Below are 23,866 nucleotides of genomic sequence, written 5' to 3'. Positions count from 1 at the left end.
ACAGACCCTGAAGATTTTTTATCCTTTTCACCTTTTTCTTTTAGCATTTTCCTTTTCTTCTTGAAATTATAATGCCTACGGGGTGAAGAACAAAATGGATATGCGGATATGCTAAAGATGTTGGTGTAATTTCACTATAAACTTAACAAGTTATAAATTTGATCTAAATAACAATGCTAAAGTACACAGTAATTTAGAATAAAATGAGTACTACCTAAACAAGAATACTACTAACAAAAGAAGAAACAAAACATGGCTAAGGTGAATCCATCGAACAAAAATTCCTGCATTTAAACTGGGGTTCATATTTTCTCTCTCCATTGGTCTCGAGTCTTTCTGCGATGCAACTCTTTAAAAAAAGAGTCTTTCTGCCATGCTCCTCCTGCTATGAGATACGTACTTCCTCGTCCCATAAAGAGCATCATTATCATTTCCTAAGAAGTTAAGTATTTTTTAAACTTTGACTATATATACAAGATATTATTAAAATTTATAGTGCATAATAAATTTCGTTAGATTAATCATTGAATATTTTTATAATAAATTTATTTTGAGATATATAAACATTGTTAATATTTTATACAAATCTAATTAAATTTTAGAAAATCTAATCTGAACATAACTCTAGATGATCTTTATTTAGGACAGAGCGAGTAGTCATTTTGTCCGAGCTTCCCAAGGCGATTTTCAATCTTACGAAAGTCGGCATTTGCTAAGGACAAAGTGACCAACACATACTCCGTAGCACGACATTCGCATGTGTAGTTGAAGATTCAATGGTGATGGACATTAGATGGCATGACCATGATCTGTGTCAAATTAAGTTATTTCGGTTAATTCCCTCAAAAAAAGTTTATTTCGGTTAAAAAGCTGAGGCCGGTACAAAACACACACACGAGGGAGCATGCCTACGTGACCGTGCGCGTGGGTCGGAAAAGGCCGGCTCCGATCCACGCACGCACGTCCCCGGCCGAACGGCCGAACCAACACGCCACGACCGGGCAGCTCCGGTGGAAGCAGCACGTACGCCAGCCTAACACCCAACAGAGACCTACCCCAACAAACTCGCGCGAACCTTTGCGCCGAGAGCATTATTGTGCTGTGCGCCTGTGCCTGTGCAGCATGCTGCATCAAATCCAGCCGGCCCGAAAGCACCGACCGACCGATCCATCACGGATTCATCACGTCTATCTCCATATATAGCACACGTAGGCAGCATTAATCTCAGCTGCATGCAGATATTCATCATGTTCGCTTGTTGATTTCAGTCAGGTTTATTTATTCAACCAGCCAACAGTGTTTTTCTTTAAAAAAAATCAGCACCAGCCAGCCCAAACCAACACCAGCATCAGCCAGTGAACACGGCCATTGGATCAAATCGAAGAGTGAAGTGAAGTGAAAGCTGTCGATCCGTTTTACCTGTATATGCAATCTCGATCACATCCAAGTAAAGAAACGTAGTGAAAATGTTGTCCATCGAAAGCCACATAGACTTAATCTGTTCATCGTCATTTTAATCATCGACACGTAGGTACGTCCGTACAGAAACAGAACGAGGGAGTTGGATCCGCACATACATATACACCTAAAAATCAACAGTACGGGGGCGCAATCGATGGATCAGTAGAAACGAAGGAAGAAACACAGCGCGAGCGACATGAATGCATGCATGGAGAATTTGGAGGTGGAGGTACGACTAGCGATGGATCAGGTTCAGGATCAGTGCGTGGCGACGAGCTGCGCGCCGCGGACGGCGAGCGCGGCGAGCGGGCCGATGGCGAGGGAGTTGATGTAGGTGCAGGGCTCGGTGTAGGAGGAGTTGCCGCGCTTGTCCACGAACCCGTCGTTCTTGTCGGGCCCGCCCACGATGGCGCCCGTGAGCTCGTTGGGGTTGGGCTTGTCGGGCGCCATCCACTCCCCGAAGCTGAGCCCGCAGTTGACGACGGTGCCGGGGGCCAGCACGGGGGTGGAGGCCCCCCGGTGGTGCGGCTGCGTGGGCGAGTTGGCGCCGAAGCCCACCACGTAGGAGCTGTGCCGCGGGTTGGCGCCCAGCAGGTAGTCCATCTGCTGCCGCGCGAACTCCCGCAGCCGCGCGGGCGCCACGGGCTGGTTCCCGCACATGACGGACTGCCCCGTCCGCAGCAGCAGGTCGGAGTAGACCACGAAGAGGAACGACGTGCTAGTGACGTACTGCGTGTTGGCGCCGTCCCGGAGGTGGATCACGCCGCCCGGGGTGATGAACACCTGGTGGAACGCCGTGTCGGGGAGCACCGCGCACACGAAGTTGTCCGCCTGCACCTTGAAGTTCTGCGCGCCGCCGCCGGAGGTCATGTTGAACTCGGCGAGGAGCACCTGCGCGCCGGGGAACTTGAGGTCCCAGCTGAATTCGGCCACGCTCGACGAGATGGCCTCGTGGGCGATGAAGTCCGCGTACACCTGACGCTTGGTCGCCAGGTAAAGCCACGTCGCAGCCCACAGCAGCTCGTCGTTGTAGCCCGAGTAGGAGCAGTAGAAGGGGCACTCGCCGTCGTAGCTGCCCTGGTGGGCCTTGGCGAACAGGAACAGCTGTTGCATTGGGCCGGACAAAACAGATAGATGTGCACGGGTCTGCTGGATTCTTGATGGAATGGGTGTACAAAAGAAAGAGCCTGCATACTAACCAGCTTGGCCTTGTTGAGGAGCGCGCGCGAGTACTTCTTGTCGTTGCGGAACACCATGGAGGCGGCGGCGAAGGCGGCGGCCGTCTCGGCGGCGATCTCCGTCCCGGGCGTCTTCTCGTCGATCTCGTACAGCGTCCGCGGCGCCTTCATGTTCTCCGGCCGCACCCAGCACTGGTGGTCCAAGTTGGGGTCGCCGACCTGACATAAAAAAGATGGAGGATTTCCGCCGTCGAACTCACGATCGATTAAACACGCACGGACAGACGCCGGCGGCTCACCTGCACCCACAGCTTGTTCTTCCTGGCGGCGCATTTGAGCAGGTAGTCGGTGCCCCACCTGATGGCCTCGTGCACGTGCTCCAGCTCCTTGGTCGACTCCAGCTCGGGCTTGAACGCCAGCGCCGTCCACGCGAGCGTGGTCACCGTGAACGCCAGCGGCAGCCCGTACTTGACGTTGTCGCCGGCGTCGTAGTATCCGCCGGTGAGATCCACCTGCTCGATCGCGTCGATCGATCGATCGGGCACACATTAAGCTCTTGTTAGTGCCATACCGCTATATATGGCAGGATATATTACATGAATATGGAGATACAGTAAATCTGCTGTATCTTTTTTATCCGTTCGGACGGAACTGATCATTTCAATCACATTATACATGTCAGTTTCGCATCTGCATCCATGAAGGGACGACCAATGTCCAAGAAGAAAATGGAGAAAGAAGAAGACGATGGACACGCGTCATATCATCGTACATTGGCGAGCTTGCCGTCGTCGAGCGCGGAGTCGCCGCGCCACTTGACGCGGTTGTTGGGCGGCAGCTTCCCGGAGCGCTGCGCCTCGAGGAATATGATGGTCTTGGTGAGGGCATCCTTGTAGTCGAAGCCGGCGGCGGCCAGCGCCGGGTGCAGGGCGTCGCCGGCCAGCACCAGCGCCGCGAGGGCCAGGGCAACGTGGGCGCGCATGCTGCTGCCGTGGCTCAGTGCGCGCATGGCGGAACGACGCGAGAAGCGAGCACCGGCCCCGGGCACCTGGAGGATATGGGGCACGCGAACTGGGAGGCGACGGAAAAGGAAGGGACGCGCTTGGATTCAGGAGGAGGGGCACCCACCACCCAGGCGGTTTGCGAGGTGTTCGGCCCACAACGTTTCGGCTACACCACACTAACAGGCTAACAGCTCTGTGCTCAGCCCGTCATGAAATGGTGGAAGTGGTGGGTCTTGGTTGTGTGATGCGGTTGAGGAATGAGGAAGGTGTTTCCACTTTCCGGACCCAGGTGACCGTTGCTCCTGAATCGTGATGGTTAATGCAGCAGTAGAACCTTTCTTTGCATGCTGTTAAGTTGCCAAAATGAGATGCCCTCCTAATCAAATGCACTAAATTTGCCAACAAAATCATTTGTGTTGCACGTCTCAGTTGCTCCAACACAAATAGTAAGTGCGGGTGCCAAACAGCCAAGAACCAACGCCACACACACATAAAAAGGGGTACATCGATGTAATCTCCTGGAGTAATAATTCAGTGATTATTAAGAGCCCCGCGAGCTGTTAACTTGCTGAAATTCCCTTGTATAGCACCTAGCTTGCTGTTTTCAACTTCCAGTCAGAACAGACGTAAAGACACAAGCACCCTACCCACTACGAGACGAGTATCAGCAACTTTCAGGCACACGCCATCTATATTCCAGCTTTGCCAAATACAGATCGGCGGATCATCAGTATAAAAAAAAAGGGAGAACAATCAATCGGTAGGAACAAAGCTGAACCCCGTCATTTGTGACTTTGGGGGTAGAGAAACATCCTCGTGATGTACAACTTGTTACCGTATCATTTGTACATGACACAGTGCGCCAGCCGGCCAGGAAATGGCAAGATGCCAAACCGTATGAAAAGCATGGAGGCATTTGCCAAGGATGCTAGGCCTCTGTTTGTTGAAACTTTTTGCCTGTTTATAACTTACAAACTGACTGTCTACCACTATAAATACAATAGATCCTCTCTTGGCTTCCTTTCTATTTATATCTCCTCTCCTTGTATAGATGAATGAAATAATTCCAAGTTCGTCGATTTAGTTTTCCTGTTTTTCTAGCATCTTCTTATGAGTCCAGCCACATTTTGCGCAATGTCTTGTTTGGTCTCCACTGAAACAGGGGGATCACCAATGTACATATCGAAGAAGGCTCCTGTTCATTCATAAATACATGATTTAATTTTCCACAACGGCAAAGCCGAATTTCATTACTTGATAGTAACGAAATTACAAGAGTTGACACTCTGACTTACTGCAAAGATCTTTGCTCTGGACAGTGCCAATTTGTTTACCATCAACTGTGCACGGATGTTTTTAGTCAAGACATAGTAGTGGACGCAAGAAACTAAAGCATGTGGAAAGCAATAAGCTATATTGTACTAACTTTCAGTTATTAGCTGGCCATCAGATGTCTGCCGGAAGTCAATCTTTGTACCCTGCAGTTGCATTGACTTTTAACTTCACACCAAATGCACTAAGTTACGCAGCCCAGATATAGCATAGAAACTTACAGCAGGTATACGAATGTCTTCACTAAAACAGGAACCAAATGTCTTCAAGCAATTATAATCAGTATTAGGATTCATCTGGTTCAATAAAGTATACACAAAAAGCTCACTTAGGCCTATTATTGGTTAGGAGAGTATCAAATAATTGCTGAATAAACAGCAAATACCTTTTGTAACCGGAAGCCAAGAGACTTCTCAAATGCACTGGAGACCATGTTGAGACAAATGATTAACTTAAACTTGCATATAGATACTAACATATTTGAACCAAATATAAAGAAAAGAATGCTTACTCTCGAACTGTGCCAATGCTGAGGCCATTGTAGCTTACTACTAGCCTAACAGTCATATCAATATTTTCCCTGGAAAAGATTGAAAGTTTGTTAGCATCAAAGGCGATAGGATGCACATAAGGGAAAAAATGGTGGGAAAATTTGCAGTGTCAGATCCTATGCAGCATCAGAAGCTCACAAAATAAATAATATTATAAATGCTTAAATGGTTATCAAACAATTGCAGGTCTGAAGAAGTGCTCTATACATAACACACTTTTTATTTTTTAATGATACCAACATTTCCTAGCATTTTTTTAATGCATGCCTAAGCTTACACAATTGTTTACGCGTAAAGGGCAGGCTGGCTAGGTAATGGACAGAATTTTGGGAAGGTCTTTAATAACAGAATTCGTGAAGACGCATAAATGATCAATAGGCATTGCACACCTCAGAAGATCTTCATAGAAATCTGGGTGATCCTTCAACTCAGCTTCTGGAATACAAGCATACTTTGGACCCAGCTTCTTGCAAACAGAATCAGGTTGTATATCTGAGAATGTCAATATAACATAATGAGTAACCAAAAGACAATAATTAAGCAGTAACTACCGGTTAGCAATCCATGGTTTAAAATAGCGGGCTATTGAAAATAGCGGCAACTTTTTTTCAGCAGCTATGAAGCTTTAGCGGCGTTATGACAGATAGCGTTTTGATAAAAAAAAAACATGGAAAACACTAGTAATTGATGCAAAAAAACATGCAAAATATGAAATCCATTGTCATCATCTTCTAGAATATCTAGAACTTGCTTCTCAATGGGGTCCCTTGCCTTATTCTCTCTTCTATGCTTCAGCCTGGAGTTAAATTTTACGTACACGAGGTCACTCATCCTGTCATGAAGCATTATGTTCCTTCTCTTTGAGTGAACCTAAAATAACGCCGCTATTTGAACGCTGAAGCTATGCAACTTAGCGGCGCTATAGCGTGCAACAGCGGTCAAAGTTGGCATACCGGCAAAAATAGGAATAGCTTAGCGTCAGGTCTCTCCCGCTGCTATAGCGCCGCTATAGCCCGCTATTTTTTTCCATGTTAGCAATTCATAAATCATACAAACAGTAAACACGAAAAAAGTTACTTTACTCACATAAGCCAAAGGCATAAAGATTCAGATTTTTAACCCTCATTATCCGCATGCTTCTGAAACCCATTCCAACAAGGACCTGCCAATTTAACCATCAGATGCATGTATCAAGTGGGGCAGTGTACCTAGAAAGCATCAACATTATAGATATTTTGTAGAGCATTGTGATGTTCATCATATGCAAATAAGGGAAAAAATATTGGCCCATAAAACAAAAATTCACAGAAGCAAGCTTGAAAAAGGACCTCTGTAGTCAGATTGGAATTGTCTTCGAGTAGAGTGGAGAACTTGATGCCAGTTTTCGGTTCCGTTAAATCCTCTGGTAAGAGTACTCTTGGCACAGCAACACACGCACAACCTGGACGGCTTTCCTCTGAATAAGACTGTTCAGCAGGTTCTTGGATGTGTCCACCATCTTTTCTTAGTGCCATTGACTCAGCCAGCATCTTTGGCGATCTTGTACACGGATAAAACAAAATAACAAAAAAGTTTAAAAAACAAATGGCGAAAGTAAGTCGTGTCAGCTCAGAAAATAGCATGTGGTGAACTCATACAGTCATACATGTTTTCAAATGGTGGTATTACAGTAGCAGCAGCCAGCATAAGGATGTTGCAGGCATGTCGCTCCTCCACCTCCGTCCACAGGTGTCCAAAAGTTGTGCTTGCAAGCCTCGCTAAAAGCATTTGTACAGCATGCTCTTCTCTTAATTGTGAACCAAACTGCAATCCAGGTAAATGCTGCAAGCAAGAGGTCACTTGCTTTATGTGTGACCGACAAGCTCTTGAACTTGAGCCTGCAGCAGCTGATAGCCTTCGGAATAACTTAGGATTCGATGCTCTAGAAAACCAGAAATAGAAAGCTCCAGCAAACTTGTTGAAACTGCTGAATGCTTCCTGAACTGCTCCACTCCCCGTAGCACATATACGCCTTGGATGTTGAAATGAACACTCAACTAAGTTTCCAACTTGTGATATCAATCCTAACCCAATTTCATGAGATACTGGAGAGTCTATTGGGAACTTGGGGAGGTAAGCTCCATTATGATCAAGTTTGGAGAAAATAGACCAGTCTTTCATAATGAAATCACTTGCTTCCTTAGACGAAGTCGGGGAGTTTAATAAGAGTGAAACTTTGCTGAATCTGTCAATTGGAGCAACAGAAGTGGATCAGGAAACAAAGATGGTTATATGTCAATTGCATGCATGCTTACACAGATTTTATTTTTATTTTATTGCCTGGACATAATAACAATTTTACAGCAGAATTTGCATGTAGACCTTAGCAGCACTATTTATTCGTCTCACAAACACTTAGATCAATGCATATGAAAAGATACTAAAAGATATCACGTCAAAATTGCAAAATAAAAAGTAGAGCTTCTCAAACTAGATCCTGAAATGCTCTTCTCAAACTATCTCCTGAAAAAACAAATGGACAACCCCACGACATCAAAGGTAAACAAAGCAAAACAGTGATGACCTATCTGCTACATAAGATGTTCTAACTGGATCAAAATTGATACCTCGCAGAAACGAGCCTGACAGGGCACCCAAAACCTCACACCGTTTTACAGAAAATCAACAAAGGCCCGAGTCCCTGACCCCAAACATCCCAAATTAACACCAGAACGCCACGATCTCGCTATTGCCCCCAGGATTCACATTCACACAGCACCAACCCCCAGAGGCCGCCAATAGTAACGCCGCCCAGCCTCACTGCGCAGCACCACCAGACAGCCAAATGCCCAAATCCCAAAACAAACCCCATCTTCCCCACGCACGCCCGCAACAGATCCGCATTCGCTGCCCGAACCGCGATTCCACAAACTTAAAGCGCCGAACCTGACCTGTCCGTCCCTCGGGATCGCGCGGCGGCTGATGGTGACCGTCGTGCTCGTGCCGCGCCGCCTCGCGCCGGCTGCGGCGGTGCTGGAGACGAGGCCTGGGGCTCCGCGCCTCCCTTCCCCGGGCGGCGTGGCGTGTCGTGGAGTGCCGGGCGCTTCCTCGCCGGATTCGGGAGCAAATCCAATTCCAAGGGAACGGGGGAGGTGAAACTAGGCCGGAAGCAAGCGGCCTTGGTGGCGGTTTCGTATTAAAAACTCGGGCCGCGGCCGCTGCCTGCCACCGTCGCCACGTCGGCGCTCAATCAAAAAAAAAAAAAACACGTTACACGTGCGCGCCTCTGATTTATGCCTGCTCGGGCTCCACTTTGATTTACGGCTTTTAAAGGGGGCGGGGCGTGATTAAAAAAAGGCCACCTTTTTTTCTTGCCAGTCCTTTTACATTGTTTGATTGATTTTCGTTTCTTGGGGAGAGGGTAATAGAATTTGCTATTTTCTGACCTTATTTTGCTGCTAAATGCTAGTACTTACTAGTATCCCTCTGTTTTTAAATATATAATCCTTTGTCTCTAAAAAATCATTTTATTTTGTCATAAGTCGGAACATCTTAGATCTGACCATACTTTTAAAAACTATCAAAATTTATTATATGAAATAAGTATTATTATAATTTTTTGTGAAGGGAATGAAGAATTATTAGATTCATCATGAAATATGGTTCCATAGCATGTATGTTTGGTGACATTTAACAATTTTTATCTATATAAACTTGGGCATTTGATTTAAGAAAAATTAAATGGCTTTCTTATAGAAACCAAGGGAGTAACGTCTATTAGGACAAACTAATAAGTTCAAGATGTCTATTTATTATTACAGAGGGACAGTGGCGGATCTATGATTAGGACAAAGGAGGGGCTGAACAAAGAAGATTTAGGACTAAAGCTAAAAATTAAAGGTGAATTCACACTAAGCTACAGTAATTAATAAAGGATTAAGGCAGCTTAGGGGGGGCTGTAGCCCCGGCAGCCCCCCCTTTAGATCCGCCACTGCAGAGGGAAGTATTTGGTGGCTCTAGTGAGACCTATTTTCGATATCAAATCGTGTAATGAACCTACCAAATGTGATTTCAGTTGCCACAACCCTAAACGATGAATTAGCAATGAATTGGACGTATTCAACTCGTTATGTTTTAGGACCTGCCTACCTTGAAAGTGAGTGTTTGTATTTCTTTTTTCTGATTTTATTTTATTCCGGGTTTTAATGACGTTATTATTTTAAGAGGTAGGTAATATGGCAGTTAATCATGAGATATCTTTAGTGACATCGTCAGCCCCGGTCATTTGGAAGGGGTACATGTGCTGTGTTGTGTGTATGTCCACGTTCATATGGGTGAGTATGGGTGCATTGCATTTGATCATCAGTATTTTTGACTAGCGGGGAAAAAAATCAAATTAGCACTAAATGAATGTAAACACACATCCATATATACCCGAATATGGAGAATGTTTGGTGACCTGGGTGCAAATAGTCCCGATTGTCGGAGAGAAAAGGAATCCAGGCCGGGGGAATCGCAGGATATGCTGCCGAGAGCGACGGGCACCGAGAGACGGCGAGACCCCGCCGGCGCCCAGATCGTTCTGGCGTGGAGCGGCTGCTGGCCGCCGATCCTGATGCTTTCGTCGCGGGCCCTACCGCCGTCCACGGACGTTGACGCACCCTGCCGGCGCCACGGACCCGGCGGCCAACCAAGCTTTTAACCGTCTCGCTTGACGTTTCCGGCGCCAAATTAAACCCAACACGGCGACCAACCAGAGCCCAGACTCTAGGGCACGCGTCAACCCATGACACCGGCAGAAAGGTACTGCTACCAGTAGTAAGATTAGCAAGCAAGCATGGCAATTGGCAAACACGTTGGAGGAGACCTGGCCACGGCTTTGCGCCTCTGCCTTTTTGCAAAAAAGAGGGACGATTTCCTTTACAGACGTGACATGGACGCATGGTGGGGTGGGTGGACCAGGCCATGACATGACTCGGCGGCAATCCAGAACTGTCTCTCCACATGTGGTATCGGCTTGTGGCCTTTTGGTTGGGTCTGGGTGGGCACCGGCAAACTGAGCAGCAGAACGGGATGGATTTAGCGTGCGGACTCACCCTATTCTCCAGTCTCACGTCGCCCAAGCCAACAGTGGGCACCGATCATCAGCCGACTCGGCAGAAAATACAGTAGTCCATTGTGGCCGCAGCGTGTGGAACCACCGATTCTTCTTGGGAGTTGGGACGACCGACGGGGCGGCGGCCGGCCGGAGCGCCTGACGGCCTGAGGGACTCGACTGTTTTTTCACGGACTGGGCGGCGCGCGTCGGCAGGGAGCACTGGAGCCACTAGCGAAAACCGATACTTTGCTAAGTACCGAAAGGTTTATCGAGTGTATTTTGTTGGACACTTGATAAAACGGTCTTTGTCGAGTGCTAAATAAAATACACTAGGTAAAAAAAAACACTCGATAAAGATGGTTTTATCGAGTGTTTTTTTTTCGGTACTCGACAAAATGCGTCTTCGTCGAGTGCTTTTTTTCTAGCACTCGGCAAAGATGTATTTTGCCGAGTGCCTTTGTTTTGGCATTTGGCAAAGAGACATTTTGCCGTGTGTATTTTTTTTTTTGCCCTCGGCAAATTATCTTTTTAAAGCAATTTTTGAGGCCCTAAATGAATTCAAATGCAAAACTTTTCAACTACAAAGTTGTATAACTTCTCAAGATCTACAAAGTTTATTTTAGTCATTTCTTCATTTGACAAAGTGACAATAACGTTGTTCATAAAATCTACGTCTCTCATATTAGTTTCATAAAAGTAGAAGAGAGATATATAAAATTTGTGAACAATGTTACTACCACTATGTCGAATGAACAAATGACCAAAATAAACTTTGTAGATCTTGAGAAGTTATGAAATTTTGTAGTTGGCAACATTTTGATTTGAAAATCATCTTGTCATGCAAAAACAACGTTTGAATTTGAAAATTTTAAAATTTGAATTTTTTAAAAGACCTCGGATGGAAAAACTTCCTAAATGAAAATTGTAGATCTCCAAAAGTTATGAAACTATGTAGTTGACAACTTTTTGATTTGAAATCATCTTATCATGCAAAACTACGTTTGAATCTCTTAAATTTGAAATTCGAATTTTTTAAACGACCTCGGATGGAAAAACTTCCTAAATAAAAATTGTAGATCTCAAAAAGTTATGAAACTTTGTAATTGACTACTTTTTTATTTGAATTCATTTAGGGCTTCAAACAAGCAATTTACTCTTGGTTTATTATAATATATGAGGATAGATAATGGAAACTAGACACAGTGTAGTGCAGTGGTAGAGCAGCAGACACGCGAGGAAGAGGTCGTGAGTTTGAATCCTGCCGGCTGCCGTTAGCCATGAATTTTGCACAAAAAATATAGCGACTTTGATGAAGACGGACGGCCGCTGGCCGGTGGTGGCCTCCCCCGAAAAAAAATTTGCTATTATTTTTGGGTTTTTTCGTATTTTCACTTTGCCGAGTGTAAATATTTGCCGAGTGCTTTTCCGGCACTTGGCAAAGGTTTTGCTGAGTGTCCAACAAAAAACACTCGGCAAAGGCTTCTTTGCCGATTAATTTTTTGTCGAGTGCCCTTTGCCGAGTGCGACACTCGGCAAAGCCTTTGCTGAGTGTATTTCGGGCACTCGGCAAATAAAGGGTGTGCGGTAGTGAGCTACCTCCGTGCCTCGTGGTGAGAGAGCGAGATGTCGTGAGGGTGATGGCTCTCCCTCTCCATCTGCCAGTTGGTTGCCGCCCACAGCCACATAGAGTGCTTGCTTACCGTCTTGCAGCACCCACATGCCTACCGCACCAGCTCACAATAAATTAGCCTAAGATATTTTTAGCCTGGCTTATCAGCCAAGCGAATAGCGAGATACGCATATATATTATGATATATGTGTGTGATGTGATCCCCACTGGATGCAATGGATTATCTCTTATTATATATATATAGGGTAAGGCTATTCTGCAGCTGGTCATATAATAACTTATTCTATAGCCATATTGATTTACGATAATGTTTATACCAATTTATGATAACATGAATATGCATTTACGATACTCGTGTTACTGCAACTCACGGTAATATTTACCATAATGTTACAGTAAATTACTTAGTAAGGAGTTAATGTAGTCTCGTAAATTAGCATAATAACTATCGTAACTCAAAATGGTCACAGAATAAGTTATTCTATGACCAGCTGCAGAACAGTAGTTCTATATACGGTAAGGTTATTCTGCAGCTGGCCACAGAATAACTTATTCTAGGGCCACCTTGATTTACGATAATGTTTGTGCCAATTTATGATAATGACAATACACATTTACGATACATGGGTTACTATAATTCAAGATGATAGTTACCATAATGCTATAGTAAATCACTTATGATGGAGTTACCATAATCTCGTAAATTAGTATAGTAATTATTGTAACTCAGAGTGGCCATAGAATAACTTATTCTATGTCAGCTAGATACGTCTCTCTCTCTCTCTCTCTCTCTCTCTCTCTATATATATATATATATATATATATATATATATATATATATATATATATATATATATGGTAAGGCTATTCTACAGTTGGTCACAGAATAACTTATTCTATGGCCACCTTGATTTACGATAATATTTATACCAATTTACGATAATGACAATACACATTTACGATACATGGGTTACTATAATTCAAGATGATACTTACTATAATGCTATAGTAAATCACTTATGAGGGAGTTACCATAATCTCGTAAATTAGTATAGTAATTATAGTAACTCAGAGTTACCATATATTATACAACTAAAACATTTAGATTCCGATCGTTCACAGGTGTGCGATGGCTCGCTCGCTCCAAAACTTCTGCGGCGCGCGCGCACGATCCCCGCGTGGTGGACCCGGGCGTCTGAATCACTGTCCCGCTCGCTCGCTTCCCCACACGCACGCTCCCCCACGCGTGGACCAACGCTCCCTCCCCTCGCGAGATTATGCCTTCAATCGCGCTCCTTCCTCTTCCCACGACTAATCACGCTTCCTCCCCCCTTTCCCTCAGCCCTGCGCCCACGCCACCACCTCCTCTTCCTCCCGTCTCCTCGTCGCACAGGCGCCGTGTCTACCACGTCGTCCTCACCCGCGCTCGCCCATGTCACCGCCTCCTCACTCCCTGCCACGGGTAGCAACCGCAAGCCCGTGCCATGGAGGAGCGTCGTGGGATTCACCTCACGTCCGTGACCTCAACTTCTGCCTCTACATCCCACGGAGCATCTGGTTTATACCACCTCGACGATGATCCCTTTTCCGCACATCTGGTTTTTCCTCGTCGCCCTATCCCGAGCCATCAGCCTAGTACCTGCGGCCACGGGTAGCAGCCAGCTGCTCCCGATAGAAGATGCTGCCGTCGCCAAACTATTTGTTAGGGGAGAGCACGTGCGCCCGCCCTGCCTAGCGCCTAGGCTCCCCGGCACCCTACCTCCATGAGCCCCATGCTCGCCTCGTCCCCTCTCTTTCCCTCTCCCCATTCCCTGCCTTCTCCGCTTGGTCGAAGCCACTGTCGCCGCCTGCTCCTCGATCCGTTCGTGTCATGAACTCTTCCTCCCTCCGTATGCCACAGTGAGCCATAACCCAAAGCCAGACCTCCTTGTTGACGGTCATCGTGACCTGAAGCCCCAAGGCAAGATCCCCTGTTCTCCTCCCCTCCACTCTCCACTGCTCCTCTCTCCTTTTCTCCCGATCATCTTCCTCCTCTGTACTCCTTTAGTCCTTCCTCCTCTGTATAAATTTCAGAGGCATATTATTAAATCCTTCTCTACCTTAGTGTCGTCTGCTCTGTAGGTACTTGGTAAGTAGTTGTGTTGCATCTACAGACTACGTACGTCTTTGTAGATATAATATGCCTCTTAAATCTTCAATTGTGATTCATTGATTCATTGTCTGTTGGTGTGGTGTTGCGTATACAGATTACATTAAGGCATGAAGATTAACTTTAATTTGGTCACCGCCTAGCACCTTTTCTAATGGCTCTGAGTGTATCTACTATGTAACCATATCTTTTATGTAGTTCTAACACATGAATTTTTAGCATCATAGGATTAAGATCCAATAATCTCCACCCTTCTTCTATCTCTAGCCTTCAGCCTTCTTCTACCTTCAGATAGTCATAAATCACAAGATCATAAATCACAAGTCTGTCTACTACACAACCATATGTTTTATGTGGTTCCAACGCATGAAATTTTTAGCATATAGGATTAAGATCCAACAACCTCTACCCTTCTTCTACCTCCAGCCTCTAGCTTTCTTCTACCTCCAGACAATCATAAATCACAAGATCACATATCACAAGAAATACTTTTTTTGTATAGAAGGACAAATCACATATCGTAGAGGTGTTTATGTGTTTGTTATGACATATGGGCCCCAGACGTCATAGATACAAATAAGTCTATGTGTTTTTTTTTGCTAAAACACATGTGTGATGTATAGCATTTCTAATTCTTAAAGGGTGACATCATGATGACATCATAGTCTCTTTTTCATATAGTAATAAATAAAGAAAACTAGAAATACAATTCTAGTATACACTTATACAGAACCGATATCCATGGCCATGAAACCCAATAACCAGCAGCCAACAGCTGTATGGCCGGCGGTCACCGAGGGGGCGTGTATTTGATTCTAGAGATTACTCGTTCTGCAGCCCATGTGCAATTTCATGTGATTCTTCTATACAGTAGACCATAAACAAGGATATATTCATGGTTCTATATATTGAATAGTTAATTAGCAGTACATCATGGTAGCAACAAACTCCTCAATGAGTACCCTCAAAGGGTGAAGAGTATTTAACCCTAAAAGGATCAAGATATCCAAGAGGGAGGGTGAATTGGGCAAATTCTAAAAATCTTTGCAATAATTAAACCCTACGGTTAGCCCACGTCACCCCTTGTGCCTAGAAAGTGTTTCTATTGTTTTACCGCACAAAAGTTTAGCAACCTATGTTTCAATCCTACTCTAGCATGGTAATTCTATGAATGTAAAGACAAGAATTGAATTGCTGAAAGTAAATGCTCAAAGTAAAGAGAGAAGGAGGAACGCGGCGATGTTTTGCCGAGGTATTAGAGAGTCGCCACTTCCCACTAGTCCTCGTTGGAGCACCCGCGCAAGGGTGTAGCTCCCCCTTGATCCGTGCAAGGATCAAATGCTCTCTACGGGTTGATTCTTCGACACTCCGTCATGGTGAATCACCCACAACCGCTCATAACTTGAGTTGGGTCATCCACAAGCTCTGTCGGATGATCACCAAGCTCCCAATCACCACTAAGCCAACTAGGTGATGGCGATCACCAAGAGTAACGAGCACGAACTCTCACTTGACCATGACAAGCCTAATAAAAAGGGTGGATGCACACTTTGCTACTCTTGCTTTCACTAATGAGGCCTCTCACTTAGATTCTCAAATCTCAATCATCTCACTATGACCTTGCTCTTCTTAGCACTCTCAAGGGTGTTTCTCAGCTGTTGGAATGAGCAAAAGTAATACCTTGAGTGAATAGAGGAAGTATTTATAACCCCTCATTCAAAATGAATCATTATGTGCCTGTAACAGAACCGACCAATTATACAAAATTAAGTAAGAAAATCATCCGCCAGAGCAGACGATTTAGCAAACTTAAGCTCGTATAACCCGGTAGTCTGTGAAATCACGAAGGATTTCAAACCAACTCACATCCCAGCCAAGATCGTAATAAGTTTAGCGGTCACCTTCACATATTACATAAAAGTTTGCATCGCAGATACATCAGAGTTTAAATATAGTTATTACAAAATGAGTTCAAATAGAAGTAGTGAAAGCCATTTGTTCAAAACCACACACACTCACACGGAGTTCAAATATAGTGCCAGCTAATGATCATCTCCAACAAAAGCATCAGACGAGACGTAAGGAATGACCATGCCTATGGTCCTAAGCATCACCCATCGTAGGATAAAGGTAGTTGATACAGTAGCCGCAATACATTTGCCCATCTGCAACAAGTGGGAATAAAACCCTGAGTACAAGAAGGTACTTAGCTAGACTTACCTGATATAACCAAAAATAAAGTGACACCAAGGATTATGAAGGACTTTATAGTAGGGTAGCTGACTCATTTGCCAAAAGAAGCATTTTTAGCATTTCAAGAAGCTTTCCAAAAGCATTATTGTTAAGTTAATTATTATTAACCTGTCGACTAGATTTGTACCTATACTAGAGCAAACATGTGATTAAGCAAATAATGATAACCAATGATCATTAACAACTTCCATACTGTAATATTCATTATAACTGTCCAAGGGTTCCATCAACATTACTACGATGAAGTCACTCAAGTCAAGTGCTCACTATCTAGGAGCGATGGCAATTCGAATCGATTCCTAACCAGCCGGTGATTTATTCCTTACACAAACCTCACTCACCTGCTAAAGTGAGGTATTAGTCACCGAGTCAACTATCTAGGAATCTCGAGTTTGCCAGGAACCACATGTACTCGGGGGTCGACCGACTGCACTTTGGTCTTATCATCTCGCCCTCGTGTCCTACCACACCTGCTCTAGCACAGTGCGCTGCGGGCAATCTACTCGGCTCGAATAATCTTCCAGCTTCACGGTCGAAAGATACTTTATTTGGCCAGCTAAATGTAAGGCATGTGTTCAACATGACTCGAGGCCCAATAACGGTCGGTCCTTAATCGACACAGACGGAAAGCACTACAGTCCAAAACTCTGTAAGTCTCCATTCGGTCGCAACTTCATTTAACACTTAGTTATACCATGACTACATAGTTATCCAAGCAGATCCAGGTAACCACCTATAGCTCGCAGGTGACAGGAAATTACCCGACTTCTACCGGTCTAAGCCAGCTAAGCATTGACTCGACTACGGATACCAGGGTAACAAGGATATAGTATAACAAAGGTAGATAAGGTATAATGCAGCAATAGTTGCAAACAACTCCTAAAAGTAATGCATCAATTAAAGTAAAGCATTTAATTAATAATTGCAAACCAGGGAGAAAAATGCTCTGGGGCTTGCCTCTCTCGAAGGAGCTCGGGCGGTGATCGGGACACTCCGGAAGTTCCTCAACGTCCTCCTCGTCGGCTTCGGTCACTTCCTGTGGCTGCACCTCGAGCTGTTCCTCGGGCTCCTCGGGTATGACGACTAGGCTCTCGGTTTGCGATCCTGTATGATACATGTGCGTAAGTGCTTATGCAAAAAGTGCATCGGATGAAATGAACACAGTGGATATGCTTGAATGCAAGGTAGTCAACATCATCCAAGAACATATACTACAAGCACATGTCATCTACTGCATTCTCTTCTACTACTAATATGCTAAGTCAACACATCTCATTAAATGCTTTAAAGATACACCAAAGCTTCACTAATTTCTTAATCATACATAAAGCAACACTTGATTAAACCCTAATTAATAATAGGTTTGAATAGCAACATCTATTTTTATTGCTTAGAAAAATCTTAGAAAATTACCATAGCACAATACTACCCTAAGTAGTCTACCATCAGATTTTTATGGCATTTGGATAAGTGGAATAGCCTACACAAAAATGACAAGCTTGGACCTAATTATGAATGTGAAAATACTTTGTATTATGAAAAGTGTCAAACAACAGATTTAGTATTTTTCCCATGATCTTCATAGCATACAATCACTGTACAAAAATTGTCACATGCATGTTTTATACAAATTTTGCTCTCTAGCAAAAATAACAAAAACCAGCCATTAAAGGCACTTGAACTACATCTCACAATTTTTCTATACGACATGCATGGCATATATTTTTTCTAGGAAGTACATTACACAAGAAGAGTAATAAACTTGGAAGCATATTTTTCTGATACATATAGGATTTACTAACCATTTTACAAGATATCAGCAATATCAAGAATTAATTAAAGCTCTACAGAAAAGTATCTCACAAATGACATGCAATATTTTTATCATGTAGATCTGGTGACAAGGAACCTAGCAAAATTTTTTTCAACAAATTTGGAGCCAAAATGGGTACACAAACATTTTCCAAAGTATTTAACAGAAATCTGAAAATTCATTTCTTAATTCCTTTTTAAAACCAGCCGACAAAATTGCTGGGTGCACCCGGTGCTGTGCACCCGAAACTTCCACTAGCCACTGCGGCTGGGCCCTGCGGCCCCATGGGTCAGTGACCCGAGAACAGGGGAGGAGCCCCGCCGACCGGTGCTCACCGGCGGCGAGCTCTCCCGGTGGCGCAGGCGGTGCCAGCGTGCACACCACGCTGAGCCGCACCGACTGGGAGGGTGGCATTGGCCCGGCGGCGTGACGGACCATGCGACCGTGGCAGCGCACTCGCTGAAGAGGAAGGAGGCGGCCAACCTCGGCCCTTACCTCGACGACGGCGGCCGCGAGCGAGCGCAAGCAAGGCAGGGACCCAAGGCGGAGCTGCTGGCGGCGGGAATCGAAGAAAGAAGGCGTGGAAGGAGGGGTACGTCGTCGGTGGGGTAGCGGCTGCGTTCGGTGGCGAGAGCTCCCGTGGAGCTCTGAACTAGAGAGAAGGAGGAGGAGACGGGATGGCGTGCGGGGTGGAGTGGCGTGCGCGTGTTTGGACATCTTTGAAGGCGGAGCACAGGGAGGGCGAGGCAGGCTAGGGCTGCCGTGCGGCGTGCGTCGCCGGCGCATGGCGGCCACGCGGCGAGCCTGCCCTGATGCGGTCGGGCGCGGCGCACGGGAACGGCGCAACGCAGCGCTGAGGCAGGCCGGGCGAGCGGGCCAGCACGGAGGCAGGCCAGGCGCGTGAGTTAGGCTAGGCCACAGTGAAGGCGCAGCGCGGGACGGCGTGGAGCGTGGGCTGGCTTCGGCTGGTGGGCCAGAAAGGAGGAGGCGGCCCGTGAAAGGAGAAAACCTTTTTTCAAATTCTATTTTTAAGAAATTTTCAAATACCAGTTTTCAAATATCATTTTGAGCAAGAAAATGACATCTTTTGAAAATGTTCCAAAAATAAAAGTTGCTTAGAATTTAATCCTCTACAACTTTGCTTTAGGGACCAACTAAAAATTTTGCATAGATTTTGAATTGGGAAGCAAAAGCTAAATAGGGAGAATTTTTTACCATTTTCAATAAAGATTTCAAATGCATATTTTGTCAAAAGCTTGAATACAAACTTTGCTCCAAAAAGTGTGCTAAATAATTCTAGATGATTTACAATTATAGCCAAACATGTTTTACTAACCTAGCAAGCATAATTAGGGCAAAAACAACTCTAAACAAGTGTATGCAACATTCATGTTTCATGAGCATATTTCATACGTTTCGAAGCATGGTTTTTGTTATCATTTACATAGTTAGGCATGGATACTTAGGATGCTTGATGATGCACAATATGCATGATTTGCAGTGCCTAAATGCTGGCATAACACCAGGGTGTTACAGCACTCCCCCCTTATAAAAATCTTGTCCCGAGATTTAGGTTATGAACCATTTGTTATAAAAATCTTCATAAGCTTTTTGTAGATATTCTCCCGTTTTCCAAGTTACATCTCCCTCATCATGATGATCCCACTGTATCTTATATGTTTTCACCACACTATTTTGAGTAGCACGTTCTTTAGTGTCTAACACATGGACCGATTGCTCATGATACACCAAATCTGATTTGAGTTGGATGCCTCGAGGTTCTATTCTTTCCTCCGAAACACGCAAACACTTCTTGAGATGTGATACATGGGAAACTAGGAAGACGGTACTCATGGTCTCAGGTAACTCTAACTTATAAGCTACTAGACCTCTTCTTTCTAAGATCTTGTATGGTCCTATGAATCTAGTTGCAAGCTTTCTTCGGACTCCAAACCGTTTCTTCTTCATTGGCGTGACCTTCAGATAAACATAGTCACCAACTTCAAACACAAGGGGTCTCCTTCTGTCTGCATAACTTTTCTGACGCGATTGGGCCGCCTTCATATTTTGTTGAATAACATGAACTTTCTTTTTGGCCTCTTCTACAAAGTCAATGCCATAATACCTTCTATCTTCTGGCTCGACCCAATTCAATGGTGTTCTACATTTTCTACCATACAAAGCTTCGAATAGAGCCATCTTGATGCTTTCTTGATAACTATTATTGTAAGCAAACTCAGCTAATGGTAACCATGACTCCCATGATCCCCTAGAAAACAACACACAGGCTCTTAACATATCCTTAAGAACAGCATTCACTCATTTAGTCTGACCATCTGTCTGAGGATGATAAGCGGTACTACGAATTAAACTAGTTCCCAAGCCTTTGTGTAAATGTTCCCAAAAGTGAGCCATGAACTGTGGCCCTCTATCAGATACTATGGTCTTTGGTATACCATGCAACCTCACAATTTCTGCAATATACTTCTCGGCATATTGAGATGGTCGATAAGTTGTCTTGACAGGTAAGAAATGAGCGGTCATGGTAAGATGATCCATAATCACCCAAATCGAATCATGTCCCTTTTGAGTCATGGGCAAACCCGAGATAAAATCCATACTTACATCATCCCACTTCCAACTAGGTACGGACAAAGGTTGCAACAAACTGGCAGGTTTCATATGAATAGCTTTCACTCTACAACACGTGTCACATCTGACAACATATGATGTAACTTCTTTCTTCATTTTGGTCCACCAATAACGAGGTCTTAGTTCTTGATACATCTTACTACTTCCCGGATGGATAGATAGCTTAGAAAGGTGAGCTTCATCCATGAGTTTATTCCTAAGCTCTCGATCCTTGGGAACCACAAGACGGTCGTCAAACCACAACACGCCCTGTTCATCCACTTTAAAGTGCTTTGATGACTTTTCTTTTATTTTCTCTTTGATGTGGAATATTCCCTTGTCTATTTTCTGGCCTTCTATTATCTTACTCTCCAAAGAGCAACTAATCTGAATACTATGTAACATAGCAGGATGCATCAGATCGAACCCATCTTCCAGTAATGGCTACACATTCAAGCAAAGTGACTTTCTACTTAAAGCATCAGCCACTACATTGGCCTTTCCAGGATGATATTGCACATTCAAGTTGTAATCTTTAATCAATTCCAACCATCTTCGCTATCTCATATTCAGCTCTGGTTGGGTAAAGATGTACTTGAGACTCTTGTGATCTGTGAAAATATTGCACACATTACCAAGTAGATAATGTCTCCAAATTTTTAGGGCATGCACAACTGCAGCAAGTTCAAGATCATGTGCCGAATAGTTGACCTCGTGCTTTCTTAATTGACGTGAGGCCTAAGCAATGACTCTCCCTTCTTGCCTAAGAACATAGCCCAATCTAGTTTTTGATGCGTCACAAAACACATCAAATGGTTTCTCGATATCTGGTTGTGCTAGAACAGGAGTGGTCAACAGTTTCCGTAAGATGTGGAAAGCTGCTTCACACTCCTCTGTCCACACAAACTTGTGATCCTTCTGTAGTAGACTTGTCATAGGCTTGGAAATCTTTGAGAAGTCTGGTATAAAACAACGGTAGTAACTGGCTAATCCTAAGAAACTTCTAATCTCAGGAACTATGGTCGGTGCCTTCCAATCCATAACCTCTTGCACCTTACTTGGATCGGCTGAAACTCTATTTTCTGACAGAATGTGACCAAGGAAAGGAACTTTCTTCAACCAGAATTCGCATTTGCTAAACTTAGCATATAGCTTATGATCTCTAAGTCTGGTCAAGACAATTCTCAGATGCTCTTCATGATCCTTCTCGTTCTTGGAGTACACTAGAATGTCATCAATGAACACAACCATGAACTTATCCAATTCTAGCATGAAAACTATATTCATCAAAAACATAAAGTATGCAGGAGCATTTGTCAAGCCAAAAGAGATGACAAGATACTCATACAACCCATATCTGGTGGAAAATGTAGTTTTTGGTATATCTTGTGGCCTAATCTTGATCTGATGATAATCGAATCTCAAATCTATCTTTGAGAACACCTTAGCCTTAGCTAACTGGTCAAACAGAACATCAATATGAGGCAAGGGATACTTATTCTTGATGGTTACAGGGTTAAGTGGCCTGTAATCCATGTACATTCTCAACATGCCCTCTTTCTTCTTCTTCACAAACAAGGCGGGACATCCCCATTCAGACTTGCTTGGCCGGATAAACCCCTTTTTTGATAACTCTTCTAGTTGCTTCTTCAGCTCAACTAATTCATCTGGAGGCATCTGATAGGGTCTCCTTGAAATCGGAGCTATTTCGAGGATTAACTCAATATCCCTATCTAGCGGAAGACCAGGTAGCTCATCTGAGAATACATCCGGAAACTCACACACTATTGGAATCTGATAAATAGAAATAACTTCAGTAGCACATGTAACACTTATAAGGTCTGTTCTCTAAGGCAATGGTACTTGGAAAGTACTCTCACCCAGGGGATCCTTAAGGGTAAGTACCCAACTTCCAGTATCTATAACTACTCCCCAATCCTTCATCCAAGTCATCCCTATAATGACATCCAGTACTAGTCCCGGCATAACTATCAAGTTCTCTCAAAACTTTCTGCTACCTAATTCAAGGGTTGCCCCTTAAACCATCCGATTGGTCAAAACATCAGCCCCTGCTGAACTTATATGGTAACCATAACCCAATTCTATGTATAGTTGTTTATGTTTCTGTGCAAATGCTTGACTCATAAAAGAATGCGATGATCTAGAATCAAATAGAACAACTGTAGGGTTTTTATTGATAGGAAACTTACCAGCGGTTATGGGCTTTCCTTCAGGAATCTCATCCACAGTCATACTATGCACCCTAGCATTATAAGTCTGCTACTTCTTCTTAGGTGGATAAGGACAGAACCTTGAGAAGTGGCTAGGTTGGTCACAATTATAGCATGGTTGAAAGGTCCTTGTTTGGTTTTGGTAATTGAGTGACAACTTAGATGGACTAATTGTGTTTATATGAGATACACAGGTGATTAGTCCATAGGTACATGTGTGTGAGCAACATATGCCATGGAGGTGAAAATGGCTTGGAGATGTTGCAAAACTCACACATGTGATGATGAAGGAGCTTAAATGCACATGAGACATGACATTGAGTCATGTGATCAAGGTGGAGAAGATCAAGACAAGACTTAGCTTGATGGACCGGTTGCAAGCATGAAGGGCAAGTTGAAGGCTTTGGAGTGATGGACCGCGTGGCAGTGAAGCTTGAGCAAGACTTAGCGTTGATGGACGATGGCAACGGTTAAGAGCAAGTAGAGTCAAGATCGATGAACCAATATGATCATGTGATGATATGAAGTAGATCATATCATTGTTGATCGTGTTGGT

General features: G+C 44.2%; 2 protein-coding genes across 3 annotated transcripts; both read right to left on the bottom strand.

The window, feature by feature from the left end:
- Nucleotides 1-1,470: 1,470 nt before the first annotated feature.
- LOC136464636 (endoglucanase 8-like) lies at nt 1,471-3,724 on the bottom strand. The gene is made up of 4 exons (XM_066463593.1): nt 3,412-3,724; nt 2,939-3,151; nt 2,661-2,858; nt 1,471-2,565 (listed from the first exon to the last, which is right to left on the bottom strand). Exons 1-4 carry the CDS (start codon nt 3,646-3,648, stop codon nt 1,720-1,722), a joined length of 1,494 nt encoding a protein of 497 aa, XP_066319690.1. The 5' UTR covers nt 3,649-3,724; the 3' UTR covers nt 1,471-1,719.
- Nucleotides 3,725-3,972: 248 nt separating this feature from the next.
- Nucleotides 3,973-8,687, bottom strand: LOC136464635 (fatty-acid-binding protein 2-like). Of its 2 annotated transcripts, none has more exons than XM_066463592.1 (11): nt 8,452-8,687; nt 7,172-7,750; nt 6,855-7,065; nt 6,613-6,688; nt 5,916-6,018; nt 5,487-5,555; nt 5,361-5,397; nt 5,197-5,271; nt 5,070-5,121; nt 4,939-4,983; nt 3,973-4,838 (listed from the first exon to the last, which is right to left on the bottom strand). In XM_066463592.1, exons 2-11 carry the CDS (start codon nt 7,684-7,686, stop codon nt 4,741-4,743), a joined length of 1,281 nt encoding a protein of 426 aa, XP_066319689.1. In that variant the 5' UTR covers nt 7,687-7,750; nt 8,452-8,687; the 3' UTR covers nt 3,973-4,740. The 2 variants fall into 2 exon arrangements, with proteins under 2 accessions (XP_066319689.1, XP_066319688.1); XM_066463591.1 differs by having other exon boundaries at nt 4,299-4,838; nt 8,457-8,687.
- Between the last annotated feature and the right edge of the window lie 15,179 nt (nt 8,688-23,866).

The sequence above is a fragment of the Miscanthus floridulus genome, chromosome 7 (assembly GCF_019320115.1).
Source record: "Miscanthus floridulus cultivar M001 chromosome 7, ASM1932011v1, whole genome shotgun sequence".
NCBI lineage: Eukaryota > Viridiplantae > Streptophyta > Magnoliopsida > Poales > Poaceae > Miscanthus > Miscanthus floridulus.
Note: the sequence above shows the minus strand (reverse complement) of the source record. Positions and strands in the feature narration are given on the sequence as shown.